This window comes from Hyperoodon ampullatus (assembly GCF_949752795.1).
Source record: "Hyperoodon ampullatus genome assembly, chromosome: 3".
NCBI classification, from domain to species: Eukaryota; Metazoa; Chordata; class Mammalia; order Artiodactyla; family Ziphiidae; genus Hyperoodon; species Hyperoodon ampullatus.
The window spans coordinates 157,135,676-157,155,059 of record NC_136916.1 but is presented as its reverse complement, the minus strand read 5'-3'; the positions used below and the strand labels follow the sequence as shown (position 1 = coordinate 157,155,059).

Here is a 19,384-nt window from a genome sequence, read left to right as displayed (position 1 = left end):
GCTGAATAAAATATTGACAGCTTTAAAAATGCTTCTGAGAAACTGCGTCCTTAGCCGCTGAGGGGGACGGAGAGTCTCCTGAGGCCTCGCTGTCCTGCTCGGAGGGTGGCGGGAGTGGAAGGCCACTGCTGAGAGGTGGCTGTGTGCATGCGTGGCCACAACACAGGGAGCGCTGGCAGAAGGAAAACATCGGATAACCCAGAACACACAACAGTCTGACGCTGAGCCATAAGCCCCTGTCTTACTTCTCCAGTATGGCTCTCTCTACACTCTTAAACTTTTTCAGTTTGACCATTAACTCCCAATATCTGAGATACAGCCACATGAGCCTCCCATTCTGGTGCTTGTTGGTGTTCCAGACGTCACCACAGTAAGTGTCGTGCTTGAATATGTCAGTCAGGCCGGCTGCCATATCTAGGTCAGCAGCCACTGGGTCAGTGGACGCTCGGCCCAGCAAGCTCTTCTCGATCTGCAGCCGCTTGTGGTGAGGGAGAAGCAGACTGCAGTAGATGCTCTGTCTTTCTGTGAGAGCGTCCTCAAAGTCCCTCAGCAGAAGCCTGGCTCTCCGCTGCCAGTCCTCCTCCTTGCCCAGGCAGCTCAGGTATGCACTCCGCAAGGGCTGCCTCTTCTCCTGCAGGACCTGAGCCTGCTCCTGTTCCAGAAGCTTCTTCTCTTCTACCATCTTGTGCCCCTGAGAGATGAGGGCTTCTCGGTAGCTAGTCGTTCTGTTTTGTTCCTTTTCAAGTTCCAGGGACAACTGTGCCACGGCCCGCCGACTTTCTGAGATCGTGGCATGGTACTTGGCTTCGAGGTCCAGCTGGAAGGCAGCTGTTCTCTGATGGTATGCTTCCCTCTCTTTTTCTATCTCTTTTCGGGACTCCCTAGACCAAATCCAATGAAAAGCAGCCAATCCCAGCATTGGAACCAACAGGGCATAATTCCATCTGCTTCCATCACCCCCATCAGCCCTGGAACTGGGCCGGATATTCCAATTTGGGGGGTCATTTAAGTTATTCATGGAGATACACCTGCGAGCACCGGTTCATCTCACAAAACTGCCATAAACTCGAGAAAAACAGAACACCCCCAGCTTTCTTTTGATTTCCATTTGCATGGAATATCTTTTTCCATCCCCTCACTTTCAGTCTGTATGTGTCCCTAGGTCTGAAGTGGGTCTCTTGTACACAGCATATATATGGGTCTTGTTTTTGTGTCCATTCAGGAAACCTGTGTCTTTGGGTTGGAGCATTTAATCCATTCACGTTTAAGGTAATTATCGATACGTATGTTCCTATGACCATTTTCTTAACTGTTTTGGGTTTGTTTTTGTAGGTCCTTTTCTTCTCTGTGTTTCCCACTTAGAGAATTTCCTTTAGCATTTGTTGTAAAGCTGGTTTGGTGGTGCTGAATTCTCTTAGCTTTTGCTTGTCTGTAAAGCTTTTGATTTCTCCATTGAACCTGAATGAGATCCTTGCAGGGTAGAGTAATCTTGCTTGTAGGTTCTTCCCTTTCATCACTTTAAGTATATCATGCCACTCCCTTCTGTCTTGTAGATTTTCTGCTGAGAAATCAGCTGTTAACCTTATGGGAGTTCCCTTGTATGTTATTTGTCATTTTTCTCTTGCTGCTTTCAATAATTTTTCTTTGTCTTTAATTTTGCCAATTTGATTACCATGTGTCTCGCGTGTTTCTCCTTGGGTTTATCCTGTATGGGACTCTCTGCGCTTCCTGGATTTGCGTCACTATTTCCTTTCCCACGTTAGGGAAGTTTTCTACTATAATCTCTTCAAATATTTTCTTGGGTCCTTTTTCTCTCTCTTCTCCTTCTGGGACCCCTATAATGCAAATGTTGTTGCACTTAATGTTGTCCCAGAGGTCTCTTAGGCTGTCTTCATTTCTTTTCATTCTTTTTTTTTTTTTATTCTGGTTCACAGCAGTGAATTCCACCATTCTGTCTTCCAGGTTACATATCCGTTCTTCTGCCTCAGTTTTTCTGCTATTGATTCCTTCTAGTGTAGTTTTCATTTCAGTTATTGTATTGTTCATCTCTGTTTGTTCGTTCTTTAATTCTTCTAGGTCTTTGTTAAACATTTCTTGTATCTTCTCGATCTTTGCCTCCATTCTTTTTCCGAGGTCCTGGATCATCTTCTCTATCATTATTCTGAATTATTCTTCTGGAAGTTTGCCTATCTCCACTTCATTTGGTTGTTGTTCTAGGGTTTTATCTTGTTCCTTCATCTGGTACATAGCTCTCTGCCTTTTCATCTTGTCCATCTTCTGTGAATGTGGTTTTTGTTCCACAGGCTGCAGGATTGTAATTCTTCTTGCTTCTGCCGTCTGCACTCTGCTGGATGAGGTTATCTAAGAGGCTTGTGCAAGTTTCCTGATGGGAGGGACTGGTGGTGGGTAGTGTTGGCTGTTGCAGTGGTGGGCACAGCTCAGTAAAACTGTAATCCACTTGATTGCTGATGGGTGGGGCTGGGTTCCCTCCCTGTTGGTTGTTTTGCCTGAGGCATCCCAACACTGGAACCAACCTGGGCTCTTTGGTGGGGCTAATGGCAGACTCTGGGAGCACTCACACCAAGGAGTACTTCCCAGAACCTCTGCTGACAGTTTCCTTGTCCTCACAGTGAGCCACAGCCACCCCCGCCTCTGCAGGAGACCCTCCAACACTAGCAGGTAGGTCTGCTTCTTCCCCTGGGTCCTGATGCACACATTACTTTGTGTGTGCCCTCCAAGAGTGGAGTCTCTGTTTCCCCCAGTCCTGTCAAAGTCCTGCAATCAAATCCCACTAGCGTTCAAAGTCTGATTCTCCAGGAATTCCTCCTCCCGTTGCTGGAACCCCAGGTTCAGAAGCCTGAACTGGGGCTCAGAACCTTCACTCCAGTGGGTGGACTTCTATGGTATAAGTGTTCTCCAGTCTGTGAGTCACCCACCCAGCAGTTATGGGATTTGATTTTACTGTGATTGCGCCCCTCCTACCATCTTATTGTGGCTTCTCCTTTGTCTTTGGATGTGGGGTATCTTTTTTGGTGAGTTCCAGTGTCTTCTGGTTGATGATTGTCCAGCAGCTAGTTGTGATTCTGGTGTTCTCGCAAGAGGGGGGTGAGAGCACATCCTTCTTCTCTGCCATCTTGGTCCATTACTGGATACTTCTAAACAATTACTTGTAAGAGGAAAGTTGCTGAGTGACTGTGTATTTGATAACTTAGAACGTTTTTGTCAAAATAATGAGTATGAATTTGGCTATTTTCTCCTATTTTCCCTGAACAAAGTGGGGAAATAAAAGAATGAGCTCAGGAGTTCCAATTACCAGCTCATGGCTTGCATCAATGACCTAAAAATTTCTATGTCTATCCTGAAAGAAACTCTTATCTCCTGTCGCCAAAGAGCTGAGATTGCTGAAAACCAAACCCAGAGTCTCATGCTGCAAATGGTTGAATTACAATGCAAATTGAATTTCCAACCTCACAAGTTGTCTGCTGTTAAGGCATTGATTGGGAAGGAATGGGATCTTGAAAATTGGAATGAGGATATATGGGAAGACCCTAATGAAGCTAGGGACATTGAACCCTTAAATTCCAATGAATTTTCTTTGCCATCTGAGGAGATTAACTCTGCTTTGCCTGAGAACATTGTAGTGGCCTCCCCTGAAGTAGTTGTCTTGAAAACCATTGCTGATTCTCCTTAGGACCTGCCCTCACCCCTCTTCTTGTTTCTAGACCTATTGCTATACTCAAGTTCCTGTAGGCCCCTAAATGCGAGGTACAAAGTGTGACCCATAAGGAGGCACAGTACACTGTATAAGAACTACATGATTTTTCCAATTTGTACAGACATAAATCCATGGAACAAGTGGGAGTAACTATTAAAGCTGTTGCATAATAGTTGAAGTATCATAAAATTGGATCAGGCAGAATCAGGGAGTTAGAAAGAACTCTAACAGTTTGTTTGGTTGTCTGGATGAGACACAAACCAAATGGTGGCCTACCCTAAATGAACTGAAACGCCAGAATTACCTGGATATATTACAGAGGAAGAGATTCAAAGGCTTAGGGAGATTGAAATGTTAGAGTGAGTTTATCATTTAAGACCTGCTCACCCACCTTAGAAGGGTCTGGAGCACGTCTCTCTATGACTGTGAGAAATAAATTTGTGAGGAGTCCCCCAACGTTCTTGAAGAGATCTGTGATTACTCTTCTCTGTAGGTCATAAATTATAGTGAGAACTGCTATCACTGAATTGGAAAACCTAAATGCAATGGAAGTAACTGGATTCCAGGGTATCAAGAGCCAGTTTACAGCCTCAGAATCCCTTGAATGAATGAAGGGGAAGCCAGTTACTCTTCAGGAAAGAGTCTGATATACTGCCAAAAATCTATACTGTTATTCTTTCTCCTAGTCCCTTCCAAAGGGATCAACAGCTTTCTGCCAGAGTAATTGTGCTTTGAGGAAAAGGAAATAATCAGATTTTTGAGGATTATTAGACACTAGCTCTGAATTGGCACTAATTCCAGGAGACCCAAAATGTCACTGTGGTTCACCAGGAGATACAACAATCACTCCACTGAACTGGACGTTAAGAGAGCCAGCAGCTACCTTGGACTCCTCTGGCCTCTGAATCAACAGGCAAATGGTGAGTTACTGTGCTGGAAAAATTGCTCCTGATTACTAAGGAGAAACTGGACTGCTATTCCACAATGGAGGTAAGAAATGGAATACAGGAAATCCTTTATGATGTCTCTTAGTATTATCCATTCCCTGTGTTTAAAGTCAATGGAAAACTACAACCACTCTATTCAGGCAAGAATACTAATGGTCCAGACTCTTCAAGAATGAAAGTTTGGGTCACCCTACAAGGTAAATAATCATGACCAGCTGAGGTGAATGCTAAGGGCAAAGGAAATACATAATGAGTAGTGGAAGAAGGTAGTTATAAATACCATATCACCAGTTACAGAAATGAGGATTGGGGACTTCCCTGGTGGCGCAGTGGTTAAGAACCTGCCTGCCAATGAAGGGGACATGGGTTTGATCCCTTGTCCTGGAAGATTCCACATGCCACAGAGCAACTAAGCCCGTGTACCACAACTACTGAGCCTGTGAGCCACAACTACTGAGCCTGTATGCTACAACTACTGAGGCCCATGCGCCTAGAGCCTGTGCTCCACAGCAAGAGAAGCCACCACAATGAGAAGCCCATGCACCGCAAGGAACACCCAACACTGCCAAAAATAAATAAATAAAATAAATTTATAAAAAGAAAAAGAAATGAGGATTGTAATTGTTATAAGTATTTCTTTCTTATTTTGCTATGAATATATTTATAAATATTTATCTTATATATTCTACATATAATATACACATATTATAATATCATACATTATATATGTTATACATATAATATCTGTGGGTTTTTTATCCCTTTATCATATAACATAAGATATACTGACTTTATATCATAGTATTTAATCAAGGAGAAAAGTAAACATCACCTGAGGACTTTGCATTCCATTCTAGGGAAAATATTAGTGCTTTTTGGTTGTACACGGGATATTTGTATCATGTTAGGCAGAAGTATGACCTTGTTATGGCCTTTATTTGGAGATTAAATATGGTTTAAGGAGATGTGTATGAGTGCCAAATGGAGAAGGGCTAAACTATGATAGCTAATTTTATGTTAGCTTGATTAGATATTGCTGTGAAGATATTTTAAACATGTGATTAACATTTAAATCAGTAGGCTTTGAGTAAAGCAAATTACCCTCCATAGTGTGGATGGGCCTCATCCAATCAGTTGAAAGTCTTAAGACAAAGGGTTAAGGTTCCTGAAAGAAGAAGGAATTCTGCCTCTGGACTGTGTTTGTACCAAGCTGCAACATCTGCTCTTCTCTCAGTCTCCAGCCTGTTGGCCTTCCCTGCAGATTTCAGTCTCATCAGCCCTTACAACTGCATGAGCAGATTTAAAAATACATCTCTCTTTCTATAGGTATACACATCCTATTGGTTACGCTTTCTGGAGAAGGCTGACTAATACAGTTTTGTTCTGAGCAACTGCGTGAATGGTTGTAACACTGACCAAGATGGGACAGACAGAGAAGTGAATTGTGGTGAGGAGGGGAGAGGAAATGGAGAAAAGCATGAGTTTTATTTTAGACATGCTAATTTTGAGAACCTTATTAGACAACCAAGTGGAGATGTTGAGTAAGCAATTGGTAAATGAGTGTAATGCTCAGGGGATAGGTCAGAACTAGAAATCTATCTAAAACTAGGAGTCATCAGCATATAGAAGATGTTTAAAACATTGGAACTAATTAGCTCAACTATAGATAGAATGTTGATAAAGAGCCGAAGATGGCTGAGGACCGAGCCCTGAGGGAGTCCAATATTTAGAGGCCAGGAAGAAGGGGAATCAAGCAAAGGAAACTGAACAAGGACAGACACAAGTATAAGAAGACCCAGGAGAGTAGAGTGATCCAGAAGATAAATAAAGAAGGAGTCTTAAAAACAGGGGATTCATCGACTATGTCAGATGTTGCTGAGAACTGGGAATTGTTCATTGTATTTGGCATGTTGGAGGAACACAGTGACCTTGAGAAGTGGAATATCAGTAAATGGCAAGGATAAAGCGTGACTGGGATGGGTTAAAGAGAAAATAGTTATTAAGGAAGTAAAGATAGCAAGTATAGACAACTTTCTAGGTAGTTTCACTATGAAGATGAACAGAGAAATGGGGCAGTGCTGCAGGATTTCATGGGATTTAAGAGCAGAGTCAGATTGGTTGAGGCTGCAGAAGGAGGCCAAAAGAAGCCACTTGGAAAACTTTTAATTTCAGCTTTTCATCATTAATACTTTCAAATTATTGAACATTGAATGCACGGATACTTCCTTAGGTTTCTATGCATTACCAGGCAAGTGCTAGCACTGTGTAAGGAAAGAGGGCTGTAATACATTACATAGCACCTGGAACCATATATCCTCACCACAGCAAAGTCCCAGGAGGGTTTTTTTTTAATATGAAAGATATTTCTGCACTTTTGTATGGTGATGTTAACAATTCAGTAGAGAGAGAAAGGGATGCAGGAGAGAAAAAACAATTGCAATAGGAAAGTTATAGAATAGGCAAGAGGGGTTGGGGTTGAATGCAGTCATGGGAGGTTGATATTAAATTAGAGCAGGGAGAGTTAAATAAAAGCAGGGAGGCTGGGTATATGCATAAAAATGCAGACAGTTGAGTGATGGGGAAACAGTGTAGTTTTCTTCTGACTGCTTTGAATCTTCCCCCCACAGTGAAATGAGACGAAGTCATCATTTGGATGTAGAATATTAGGAAGGGGTTTAGAGTTTTGAGGAATAGAAAAGTGTGTGAAATGCCATTTGGGAGAGTGGAAGCAGGAATTGTCTAGGGAAATGTACAAAGATTGTTGGAATCTGCTGAGCCCTACTTGTAAGATTTGCCATCACAAATTCAGAATAGGCCCTGTTAGAACATTGATTGTTTCTCTTCAGCCACACTGAGATACAGTGGTGCTATGGCAGAGGTATCAAGAGTCATGTTTAAGTAGAGTTGGAGTTTGTCATGTAAAAGTTACACGGGTGGTGCTAAGCAAAATTTTTAAAATTTTCCTCCAAGATTCCCATCCCCTGGTTATTCTTTCAGACACTAATCTATGTCCTACTGTAAAGAGACTTTGCAGATGTAATTAAGGTTATTAATCAGTTGAGTTTAAGATAAAGGAGATTATCCTGTATTATCCAGGTGGCCCAATGTAATCACATGAGCCATTTAAAAGCAGAAAGGTAGAAGAGGAGGTCAGAGAAATTCAAGGTGTGAGGAGGATCTGACGGGCCTTGTTGACTCTGAAATGTAGTGGTCTACATGCAAGGACCAGAGAGTGGCCTCTGGGAGCTAAGGGTGGCCCCTAGCCAATAGCCAGCAAAGAAATAGGGACCTGAGTCCCATATTTGCAAGGAACTAGGTTGGGCCAACAAGTTGAATGAACTTGGAAGTGGATTCTCCCTCAGAGCCTCCAGATAAGAGCCCACTAGACTTCTGACTATAGAATTAAGAGACAGTAAATGAGTGTTGTTTCACCCAATCCAAAAAATGGGCAGAACACCTAAATAGATATTTCTCCAAAGAAGACATACAGATGGCCAAGAAGCACATGAAAAGCTGCTCAACATCACTAATTATTAGAGAAATGCAAATCAAAACTACAATGAGGTATCACCTCACACCAGTTAGAATGGGCATCATCAGAAAATCTATAAACAACAAATGCTGGAGAGGGTGTGGAGAAAAGGGAACCCTCTTGCACTGTTGGTGGGAATGTAAATTGATACAGCCACTATGGAGAACAGTATGGACGTTCCTTAAAAAACTAAAAACAGAATTAGCATATGATCCAGCAATCCCACTACTGGGCATATACCCAGAGAAAACCATAATTCAAAAAGACACATGCACTTCAATGTTCACTGCAGCACTATTTACAATAGCCAGGTCATGGAAACAACCTAAATGCCCATCAACAGATGAATGGATAAAGAAGGTGTGGTACATATATACAATGGAATATTACTCAGCCATAAAAAGGAACGAAATTGAGTCATTTGTTGAGACCTGTGTGGATCTAGAGACTGTCATACAGAGTGAAGTAAGTCAGAAAGAGAAAAACAAATATCGTATATTAATGCATGTATGTGGAACCTAGAAAAATGGTACAGATGAACCGGTTTGCAGGGCAGAAGTTGAGACACAGATGCAGAGAACAAACGTATGGACACAAAGGGGGGAAAACTGCGGTGTGGCGGGGATGGTGGTGTACTGAATTGGGAGATTGGGATTGACATGTATACACTGATGTGTATAAAATTGATGACTAAAAGAACCTTCAGTATAAAAAAACAAACAAACAAACAAGCAAAAAAACAACTAATACTAAACTTTCTTTGGGTTATTTGTACGGAAATATGTTAATATAAATGTTTCAGATGTTACATGAAATTTCTAAAAATCTTATATGTTCTGGAATAACGTTATAAATCATAATTCTAGTTATTACTTTAAAATGTATATCTCAGAAATAACTAAATATCCTTGTCAATTGCATTATTATGAACTTTCATCAAAACTTTAACCATGGTCATTTTTAAGTCTTTTGTCATTTACAGACAGTTCTGGATGTACTCTGATGCTTTTGCAAAAATGTTCCTATAAAAGGGTTTCATCTTCAAGGAATTCATGGAAAAGACAAGTGCAAGTTTCTGGTAATTGACTATACTGCTGAACTGAATGAATAAGCATTTTCAGAACTCTAATGGAAAACTGATGAATTCATAAAAGTGCTAACAAAAGCTCAAGATGAAAAAAATTAATTACATGGGACTGAGTGAACTGATGAGGATGATTATAATTTTTGTGACTTTCTGTCTGAATAAAAAAAAAATCCCACAAGGACTCAGAGGCAAAAAATATACAAATCAATTTTCACTGCAAAGTAAAGGAGCTGTTACAGTGGAGGATTACTGGACGGAATGTCAATATTATGACATAGTATGAGTGTGTTTTGTGTTTGGTAATTGCAATCATTGCTGCTTTTGTTGTGGCCATCCATTTACAATGCTTGGTGTCAGTTTATTTATCTCTTGTAAAAATAAAATACAGTGTGTGTGTGTAAAAAAAAAAGAGTGTTGTTTCAAAGCACTAAGTTTGGTAGTAATTTGTCATGGCACCAATAGAAAACTAACAGGTAGGTGGCAAAGGTCAAACTGTTGATAGAATATGCAAAGGGGTGATCACTAGTAATGGACTATAGAATCCTTCCTAGGAGGGAAGGGAGGAAGAAGTAACATGAGAAGGATGATGAGAAAAAGTGAATTAAAACTCTTGATGCATTGAATAATTATTGGAATTCAAGTGCTGGATTCAGAATATAGTTATTAGAGTACATGGTTGAGATGGGATAAAAGACAAGATTGTTGGAAGAGCAAAGGAAAAATTATTGTTAAAAGCTAGGATAGTGGATGGATTATCTATATGTGTGGTGTAGCCACACAACATGGTGACAGGAAGTATAGTAGAGAAAAACCTAGAGAATGAGCCAGGTGCTAAGGTCTCAAATGAAGGGTGAGGAAAGACCAGGGGTACTGATGGATGATTGTATTATGAAGGGATGATAGACAGTATAGTTTGATGGCATTTGTTTCAAAGGACATTGGGTTTTGGGATGATCAGAGAAGAAATGATTTAGAAATGGTAACAAAGAACAAGAAGACTATTATCCTATAAGAAAAGTCTCATGCTACATGGGGTAGTAGCAGTAAAGAAACAGCTATCACAGGAGAGAACTTTAGGGAACCCTTCATTTTCCCTTAAAGAAAGGTGAGAGAATCCTTTAGAAAATAGTTCCCCCCCACCCCACCCCGATGATAGACCGTCAGTTCCAAAGAGAAAAGTGGAAGAATTTGGTGCTTTGGGGAGGAATGAGAGCTTGAGTTAGATTCAGGGTTATATAGAACCATAGTAGAATAGGAGGCCTTGTAAAGAAGAATATCATATAGACCTTGGACCTCTTGAGATATAAGGCATGGCAGTCTTTTTGGAGAAGGTGGGCCATTAATTCTAATTTTACCTTCCTTCTTGGAATTGATTTTTTAAGGCAATGGGGCTGAGGTGGTAGTATTATACAGGTAAAGATTAATGGTCTTATTAGGTGCGTGAGACGTTCTCTGGACCTTCCTTAAATCCTGATGTTTTACAGTTAATAAAACTGAGGCATGGGAGATTGAAGTTTCATCAGCATGCAAATGGAGGAGCTAGGATGCAAGTTCAAGCAACTGGACTCCAGAGCAGGGAGTTTTAACTATGGTGCAAGAGGCACTCCAGAATGCTTGCTGGCTAATGGATGGATTCAGAGGAATCTGGTATTTGGGAAAACGTCCTTGCTGGGGGTTAAGGTGATGTCAGTTTGCGGAGATGCAGACCTGAGTTTGTGAGACTTCCAAGACTGCATCACCATAATGCCATGTTTTTCTATCTCGTGCTCCTAGAACACTGGTCCTAGAAACCCAGGCACCATGCTGTAAGGAAGCCCAGTCTTCCTGGAGAGAAATGGAGGCCCACAGGCCCTGAGACTCAGCTGATCTATCATTAGATAAATGGCACCAGCTTTCCAGTCATGGGAGTAAGCCATCTTGGATTTAAACTAAATTGCGCTCCCCAGTTGATACCACGTGGAGCAGACACAAGCCTTCCCTTTTGAGTCTTGCCCAAATCTCATATTTATGAGAAAAATAAATAATTGTTATGTTAAGCTACAAAATTTAGGAGCTTGTAATGCTGCAATAAATAACTGGAAAATTGAACCACCAAGCTACCCGATATCCCTGAGCTTTTGCTTCCCCAGCTGTAAAATGAGGATCAGACCATCAGACCAGAGGGCTGTCATACATATTCATGATATGGGGAAATATACATATTCTGGCATACATAGGTACTCAATCAAAGTTGGCTTCCCTCCTCATGCCCCCTATAGCCTCCCAGATTAGACAAAGCAGCCAGAGTGGTTTGTTTGCTTTTTTTTAAACATCTTTATTGGAGTATAAGTGCTTTACAATGGTGTGTTAGTTTCTGCTTTATAACAAAGTGAATCAGCTCAGAAGTGATTTTTTAAGAAAATTATTCCTCTCTTCTGTGTATACAAGTAGGTAAAAAAGATGCTAGGGAGAAGGAAGGTTATTCTATCTATTGATTCTCATCCCCCACATAGTTTACTTTCTCTCAGGATTCAAGTCTCTGCTCAAATACCATCTTCCTAGAGAGGTTCTTCTGGGCCCCCCTATATAAAATATACAGTACTCTCCAATTTGTCCCTTTCTACTGTTAAGATTCATGACTTTTCTTCATAGCTTTGATCATCACCTGAATATTATATATTTACGTGTTTATTATATTGTCTCACTCAACAAACACGAAATCCCACAAGAGCTGGGATTTTTCACTATTTTGTGCCCTACTGTCTGCAGCACCGGGAACAGTGCCTGACATACTGCAGGAATTCCATAAATATTTGCTTAATGGCTAATGAATGAACTCTTTCTGGTATGGTCCCTCCCCTTGTTTTAATTTACTTCTTTCGGGTAGTATGTGGAAGAACATGTTGAATGGAGCACTGACTTCAAGATTAGAAAGTCAGACAGACTCTAAGAAAGGAAAAGGCGTCAAATACGCCAATTACTTCCAAAGAGTAATGGCATATTTTGAAATGTGGAGGCTGCGTCATTAAAATTCATTTTGCGCTACATAAAATAAGGAATCGGGAGCCTGACAGAAATGAAACTCAAATAGGCATTCATTTCCTTTATCTTTTTACAAGGCAGATCAATTAGTAATTTTATGGTTGAAAAAACTCATTTTTAAATGTTATGTGGGACTTAGCGTAATATCAAATCTGGCCTAGTGTCACCTTTATTAAGAAATTGAAAGCACTTTTACATCTGTTCACTGCACTAAAAAAATACTGAGAAACACAGTTTTTGCCATCTAAAGTTTATAACAGGAGGAGAAAAATGGGCACAGAAATGATCTTGTTGCATAATTAACTCCTGCAAAAAGTTAAGGCAAATGATCGGCCCTGGACTAGAACGTTTAGAGCTGCTCTTACATTTGTAAACCAAGCCATGGAAACTCTCCCAAACAGGTGTATTAGAGTCCAGATGGCCTCAACAAGAGTCCAGGAAGCCAACACCTTCTGCTGTGTTTCTGGCCACTCTCACAGGCTCACTGGGTTTGGCTTCATCAGTGCCCAGCTGGGAGGCAGCCAAGGGGACATGCAGGTGGTGCCGGATGAGAAACAGTGTTTCCAAGCAAGAGACTGCCGGTTGCTGAGCTGCGGGAGGATGCCCCCCTTTTCACTACGGGGTTATAAAACTAAGATCCAAGTCATTTACAGCTGATAAAGATCCTGGATACCTTTTAGGTAAGAGAGCATAGGTGTTATTTAACCTCAGTATCCTAACTCGGGTGATTACACTCTGCCACATGAAATTTCCCCCGAGGGTTCAATCAGACCTGGTCTTTGCCTTTGCTTTTCAGTCCTGTGTAGGGTTGCCATGCAGCTATTAAACAGCTGCTGAGCTCCACTCTACCCAACACAAGAGTGTGTATTCTTTATGAGTTGGATGTTGGTGTGAGGATGTGGCATGTTGGCAAGCCTCCATGCGAATCCAGTTCTGGCAGGATGTTTCGCTGGCGTAATTATGAACAAGGAAATCTCTGGCCCTTTTGAATGCAAGCAGAGTCTGGGGAAAGTGATGCAGATTGATGCATTTGGTCCCTTCCAGTGACATTGAGGCAGCAAGGGAGTCTTGCAAGTCACAGACCTGATGATGGAATCTACCTGGTGGAAGGAAACCTAGGGATGATTACTGTGCAGATAGACCTGCCAAGAAAAGCTCAAGGAGCCATATTCAAAGTACTATGAAGGAGGCCTTGTCTTTCTCCTCTCCCTTCAGCATTTCCATCAACTACACTCCATCCAGCATTCATGTTCTAGAAGAGGCTTCTCCACGGAGGTAGAACCAATTTGGAAGAAGGCTGAGGGGTCTCAATTCCCCAAACACCCACCTTCTCATTCTCTCACAGCACTTTGTTGGGTTAAGACTGCATTTTCAGAAGGACTTATTAAAATAAGAGTGTGTTAATTCAGAAATCTATTCACAGCTACCTTTACTATTCCAGCAGTTATTTTTTTTTAACATCTTTATTGGAGTATAATGGTTTTAAAATGGTGTGTTAGTTTCTGCTGTATAACAAAGTGAATCAGCTATACATATACATATATCCCCATATCTCCTCCCTCTTGCATCTCCCTCCCACCCTCCCTATCCCACCCCTCTAGGTAGTCACAAAGCACTGAGCTAATCTCCCTGTTCTATGCAGCTGCTTCCCACTAGCTATCTGTTTTACATTTGGTGGTGTATATACGTCCATGCCACTCTCTCACTTCATCCCACCTTACCCTTCCCCCTCCCCGTGTACTCAAGTCCGTTCTCTACGTCTGCAACTTTATTCCTGTCCTGCCCCTAGGTTCTTCAGAACCTTTTTTTTTTTTTTTAGATTCCACATATATGTGTTAGCATATGGTATTTGTTTTTCTCTTTCTGAATTACCTCACTCTGTATGACACTCTCTAGGTCCATCCACCTCACTACAAATAACTCAATTTTGTGTCTTTTTATGGCTGAGTAATATTCCATTGTATATATTGCCACATCTTCTTTATCCATTCATCTGTCGATGCACACTTAGGTTGCTTCCATGTCCTGGCTATTGTAAATAGAGCTGCAGTGAACATTGTGGCACATGAGTCTTTTTGAATTATGGTTTTCTCAGGGTATATGCCTAGTAGTGGGATTGCTGTGTCATATGGTAGTTCTATTTTTAGTTTTTTAAGGAACCTCCATACTGTTCTCCATAGTGGCTGTATCAATTTACATTCCCACCAACAGTGCAAGAGAGTTCCCTTTTCTCCACAGTCTCTCCAGCATTTATTGTTTGTAGATTTTTTGATGATGGCCATTCTGATTGGTGTGAGGTGATATCTCATTGTAGTTTTGATTTACATTTCTCTAATGATTAATGATGTTGAACATCCTTTCATGTGTTTGTTGGCAATCTGTATATCTTCTTTGGAGAAATGTCTATTTAGGTCTTCTGCCAATTTTTGGATTGGGTTGTTTTTTTTGTTTTTTTGTTTGTTTGTTTTGCAGTACGCAGGCCTCTCACTGTTGTGGCCTCTTCCATTGTGGAGCACAGGCTCCGGATGCACAGGTTCAGCAGCCATGGCTCACAGGCCCAGCCGCTCCGTGGCATGTGGGATCTTCCCAGACCAGGGCACGAACCCGTGTTCCCTGCATCTTCAGGTGGACTCTCAACCACTGCACCACCAGGGAAGCCCTGGTTGTTTGTTTTTTGATATTGAGCTGCATGAGCTGCTTGTATATTTTGGAGATTGATCCCCTTATCAGTTGCTTCATTTGCAAATATTTTCTCCCATTCTGAGGGCTGTCTTTTCATCTTCTTTATGGTTTCCTTTGCTGTGCAAAAGCTTTTAAGTTTCATTAGGTACCCTTTGTTTATTTTTGTTTTTATTTCCATTTCTCTAGGAGGTGGGTCAAAAATGGTCTAGCTGTGATTTATGTCATAGAGTGCTCTGCCTATGTTTTCCTCTAAGAGTTTTATAGTGTCTGGCTTTACATTTAGGTCTTTAATCCATTTTGAGTTTATTTTTGTGTATGGTATTAGGTAGTGTTCTAATTTCATTCTTTTTCATGTAGCTGTCCAGTTTTCCCAGCACCACTTATTGAAGAGGCTGTCTTTTCTCCATTGTATAGTATTGCCTCCTTTATCAAAAATAAGGTGACCATATGTGCGTGGGTTTATCTCTGGGCTTTCTATCCTGTTCCATTGATCTATATTTCTGTTTTCCATTCTTGACAATGGAAAAAATTGTGAATAGCCAAAGTGTGTGTAAGTCCTTTTCCTTATTCTTCTCTTTTTGTAAGTCCATAGTTACAGAGAGAAATTTAACGTGCTCATCCAGTACACTTTTCTGTATAAATGTGTGAGCTAGTCCTTCAAAGTCTTAAAGTAAGACATTTCAAGCATTTTTCCCCAAAATAAACCACTTTAATCAATATTAAATTCTGCCAAAGCCATTTGTGTCACTTAGAATTGTGATGGCTTCATGCAATAGAAAGCTTAAATATGGCTCAAAGAGAGTTTTATCACATAACCCGAACTCCAGAGGTGGGTGGTTCAAAATTGGCACAGTTGCTCTAGGAAGCTTATATTAAAGAGCTAGTCTCCTTCTACCTCCTGGTCCCTCATTCTTAGCTTGTGTCTTTTAACTTCATGACTGTAAGATGGCTGCTATACTCCAGACATTTTATCTTTATTCCAGCAAAAATAAAAGAGAAAATTAAACAGCAAAAGCTTCATACAAGCTCTATGAACCTTTGGGCAGGAAAGTAATAGTATTTTCAAACTCTCCACTTGGGGACTTCCCTCCATTCACCACTAAGGGGCTATATAATCCCCTTGCTGCAAGGGAGCCTGAGGCGGTAAGTTCTTTCAAATGGCCTAAAGAGTTAACCACTGATGCTCTGAATGAAATCTGAGCTGATAAGGAATTAAGGGTTGTGAATAAGACATTCAAGTTATGAATAAGGAAGAAGGGGAAAATAGATATTATGTGTTAACAAGCCATGGGTGCCACACGTGTGATTAATGAATTCCACAAACCCCTTTGGGTATCCTTATTTTCCTTCTTGCCATTGACCTTGATGATGTGCAGATGCCTATTGCCTTGAGTATGAATCAACATACATGGTCCCCAGAAAATTTCCATCAGCAGTAAATTTACTACATGTAGGATTTACAGCCTCAAACCTACTCTTGTCCCTCTCCTCTATTGACCTTAGGCATACAGTGTTGAAACTTAACTTCAGGACACTGTTGGGGAGGAAAAACTCTCCCTCTTACATTCAGTCTTGGAGGTCTGTGAATTAAACTAACAAAAGATAGAGTAAGAGGAGAAAAGGCCCAGAATTTTTATTAATAGTTATACATTCGGAAGTTCATAGAAAAGAAATGACACTTAAAGAAGTGGTTAGACTCAGGGATTTTTATATCATTTTAACATAGGAAAGGGGGTTTGGGCTTCAAGGGATCACAAATCGTGGGGACAAATTGTGACTAGGAAATATCTGGGGGAACTAATGGGAGATAAGGGTTATTTTAGTAAAAGGATTCTTTATATAAACTCATCCTGGTGTTGACTCTCCATTTCAGGTGATAAAGTGTCACTCTTTTCTTCTTGTGACAATGGGGTCACCTTCACAAAAGGAAATTTATGCTTTGCTTTTAGGCAGATAAGGGGAGGGCAGAGAACTCTTCCTGCATCTGTTGAGTCTCAGTTGCCTTCAGCTTAAACAATCCTTAGGTCAAAATGGCATAATTTGGGGTGACATATCCTGATCCCCATCAACACCTATCTGCAAGTTCCCCACATATTGCCATTTATTTTTTTTTTTTTTTTTTTTTTTTTTTTTTTTTTTTTTTTTGGTGGTACGCGGGCCTCTCACTGTTGTGGCCTCTCCCGTTGCGGAGCACAGGCTCCGGATGCGCAGGCTCAGCAGCCATGGCTCACGGGCCCAGCCGCTCCGCGGCATATGGGATCCTCCCAGACCGGGGCACGAACCCGTATCCCCTGCATCAGCAGGCGGACTCTCAACCACTGCGCCACCAGGGAGGCCCCATATTGCCATTTATTGAGGAGAGGAAAGTTGATGGTTTTATGCTGAAGTTTTATTTGAGTCTATAAAATGTCTGAAGTTGAAAGTCCTTAAGAAGGTAAGTCTCTGTATAGGTGTTAAATTAATTACGATAAACCTCACAGTTGATTATGGCCCAGAAATATATTATGACACTGCAGCTGAGCACTGCTGAACTAGACAGTAAGATAAGTCAACTGTTCTTTACCAGAGGGTTACCATTCAATCTGGTAGCCAAAGTGAGAGCCGGGATGCATAAATGTTGATGGCTGGGTAAGAGAGGCAGAGAGAAGAGAGAACAAAATGGTAACATTGCGGATGCTGCCACGGTAAGTTGTCACCATAGGGGAGAACATAGCCAGCTGGAAAGGAGAAGGTAACTTTGAAATCCAACTTAACCTTCTCCCTGAACCAGGAGGCCAAATCTGCTTCCATGGCTAGAGCCAGATGCCCTAATTATTAACCAGTTTGCTTTAAACTGAATCCTTTTAGGTTATATTTAACTGAGACACATTAGCAAATTTATGAATTAGGTTTCAGTAGACTCTTTATCTATAAAACAGAGTTTTTGTTTGTTTGTAGTTTTTGTTTGTTTGTGGCAGTTTTTTGCCTTGATTTCAAGAGTCAGTTGGTGAACTTATTGACCAAAATTGGGTCACCATTATGAAATATAAACTATGGTTGTTGAATTGAATTGAGGTGAGGAATCAGATGCACCTGGGAAACTTCAAACTCATTTGCACTCTCCTCTGGTCACTAATGGCCTTGAGGAAGAACCCTTTCAGAAAACACTATAATTAGCATTACATAAACAGAGCCTTTATCTAGGTTCTCAATGGCCCCTGGGAGGTGTCCTCAAGGCCTGACCCAGGCACAGATCTAGGTGGGAAAACTTTTACTCTCCATTACTAGGTGTCTGTTTAAAAGCCAATTCTTCCTCCACTGCTGCTGAGGAAGAGAAGAGTTTCTGAACAGTGTTAATAGGCAACTTAACTGTCTTAAGACAAAACCCAAGAAACCATTTCCAGTAAAAGTGTGGGAAGAATTCAAGAAAGCAGAGTGAATTTCCTAATATGGAATTGGGCCAAAACAAAGCCTAACTCACTTCCATCAGGTCGTTAATGGGCACAATTTTAGGGTCACTGCCTCTTCCATTAAAATGTCTCTACTATGGTTTTGAACTCTTCCTCTTCAATGTTGCTGAATCCTGTTGTTAAACTGGCCATTTTGCTTTCCATGTTTCATTGGCTTTTTTTTTTTTTAACCTCAAAGCCTCTTTTTTAAATGTCCATCACTGTCAGAAGACACCCCTCTCTCCATTTAGTTATTTCTGTTTGCCATAATTTCTCTCCTTAGCCTAACGTGTGTTTTAATTGAACGAAACCATCATTTTGTTTTCAAGTTGGTTAAAGAGCCCAGAGCCTTACCTTAGGGTGGTTCACCTTCTTAAATGGCCTGTACAAGGCATGTTGACCTTGAGTTTGAAACTCCAAGTTCAGAGAAGTGCAAATCTCTTGGGATCCTGAAAATAAGGGCACAGGGCAGAGGGCGTCAAGGACTTTCCAATTTTAATGATAATAATAAAAAGATCCTACCTCAATTGGGCTACATTTAACCTGGAAATGGAATGGGAAGCCAGATTGTTTTATAATTGACAGCTTTGTCTCCCAGCAGATGGCTGTAATCTCCTGCATGTGCCAAACACAGACTCTAGGATTTCTGAGTTTGTAGTGAAAACAGAAAAGACAAATATTTATCATAATTACAACATTTGTGCATTGGATATAGTTTCACAGCCTCCTTGACTAGAAATCCTCCTTGACTAGAAAATACAGAGTGCCTTTTTTTCCCTTGCCAGTTGAAGAAGTTTATTTACCAACGCTTTGAGAAACATTTCAAGTTTTTAAAAATACAAAGCTAGGCCATACAGAAGCAGCTCTCTTTTTAGCCTACTTCCTAGTGAATCTATACATCTGCCAATTCAGGGAGTTTGGACCAATCAGCAGCTACAGCACTCAAATTTAAGTAACGTCATAGTCAATTCT

General features: G+C 40.9%; 1 protein-coding gene across 1 annotated transcript; it reads right to left on the bottom strand.

Moving 5' to 3' along the window:
• Nucleotides 1–241: 241 nt before the first annotated feature.
• On the bottom strand, nt 242–1,021 carry LOC307050800 (coiled-coil domain-containing protein 127-like; the record flags this gene model as incomplete). The annotated part of the gene is made up of 1 exon (XM_079701057.1): nt 242–1,021. Exon 1 carries the CDS (start codon nt 1,016–1,018, stop codon nt 242–244), a length of 777 nt encoding a protein of 258 aa, XP_079557183.1. The 5' UTR covers nt 1,019–1,021.
• Nucleotides 1,022–19,384: the final 18,363 nt, after the last annotated feature.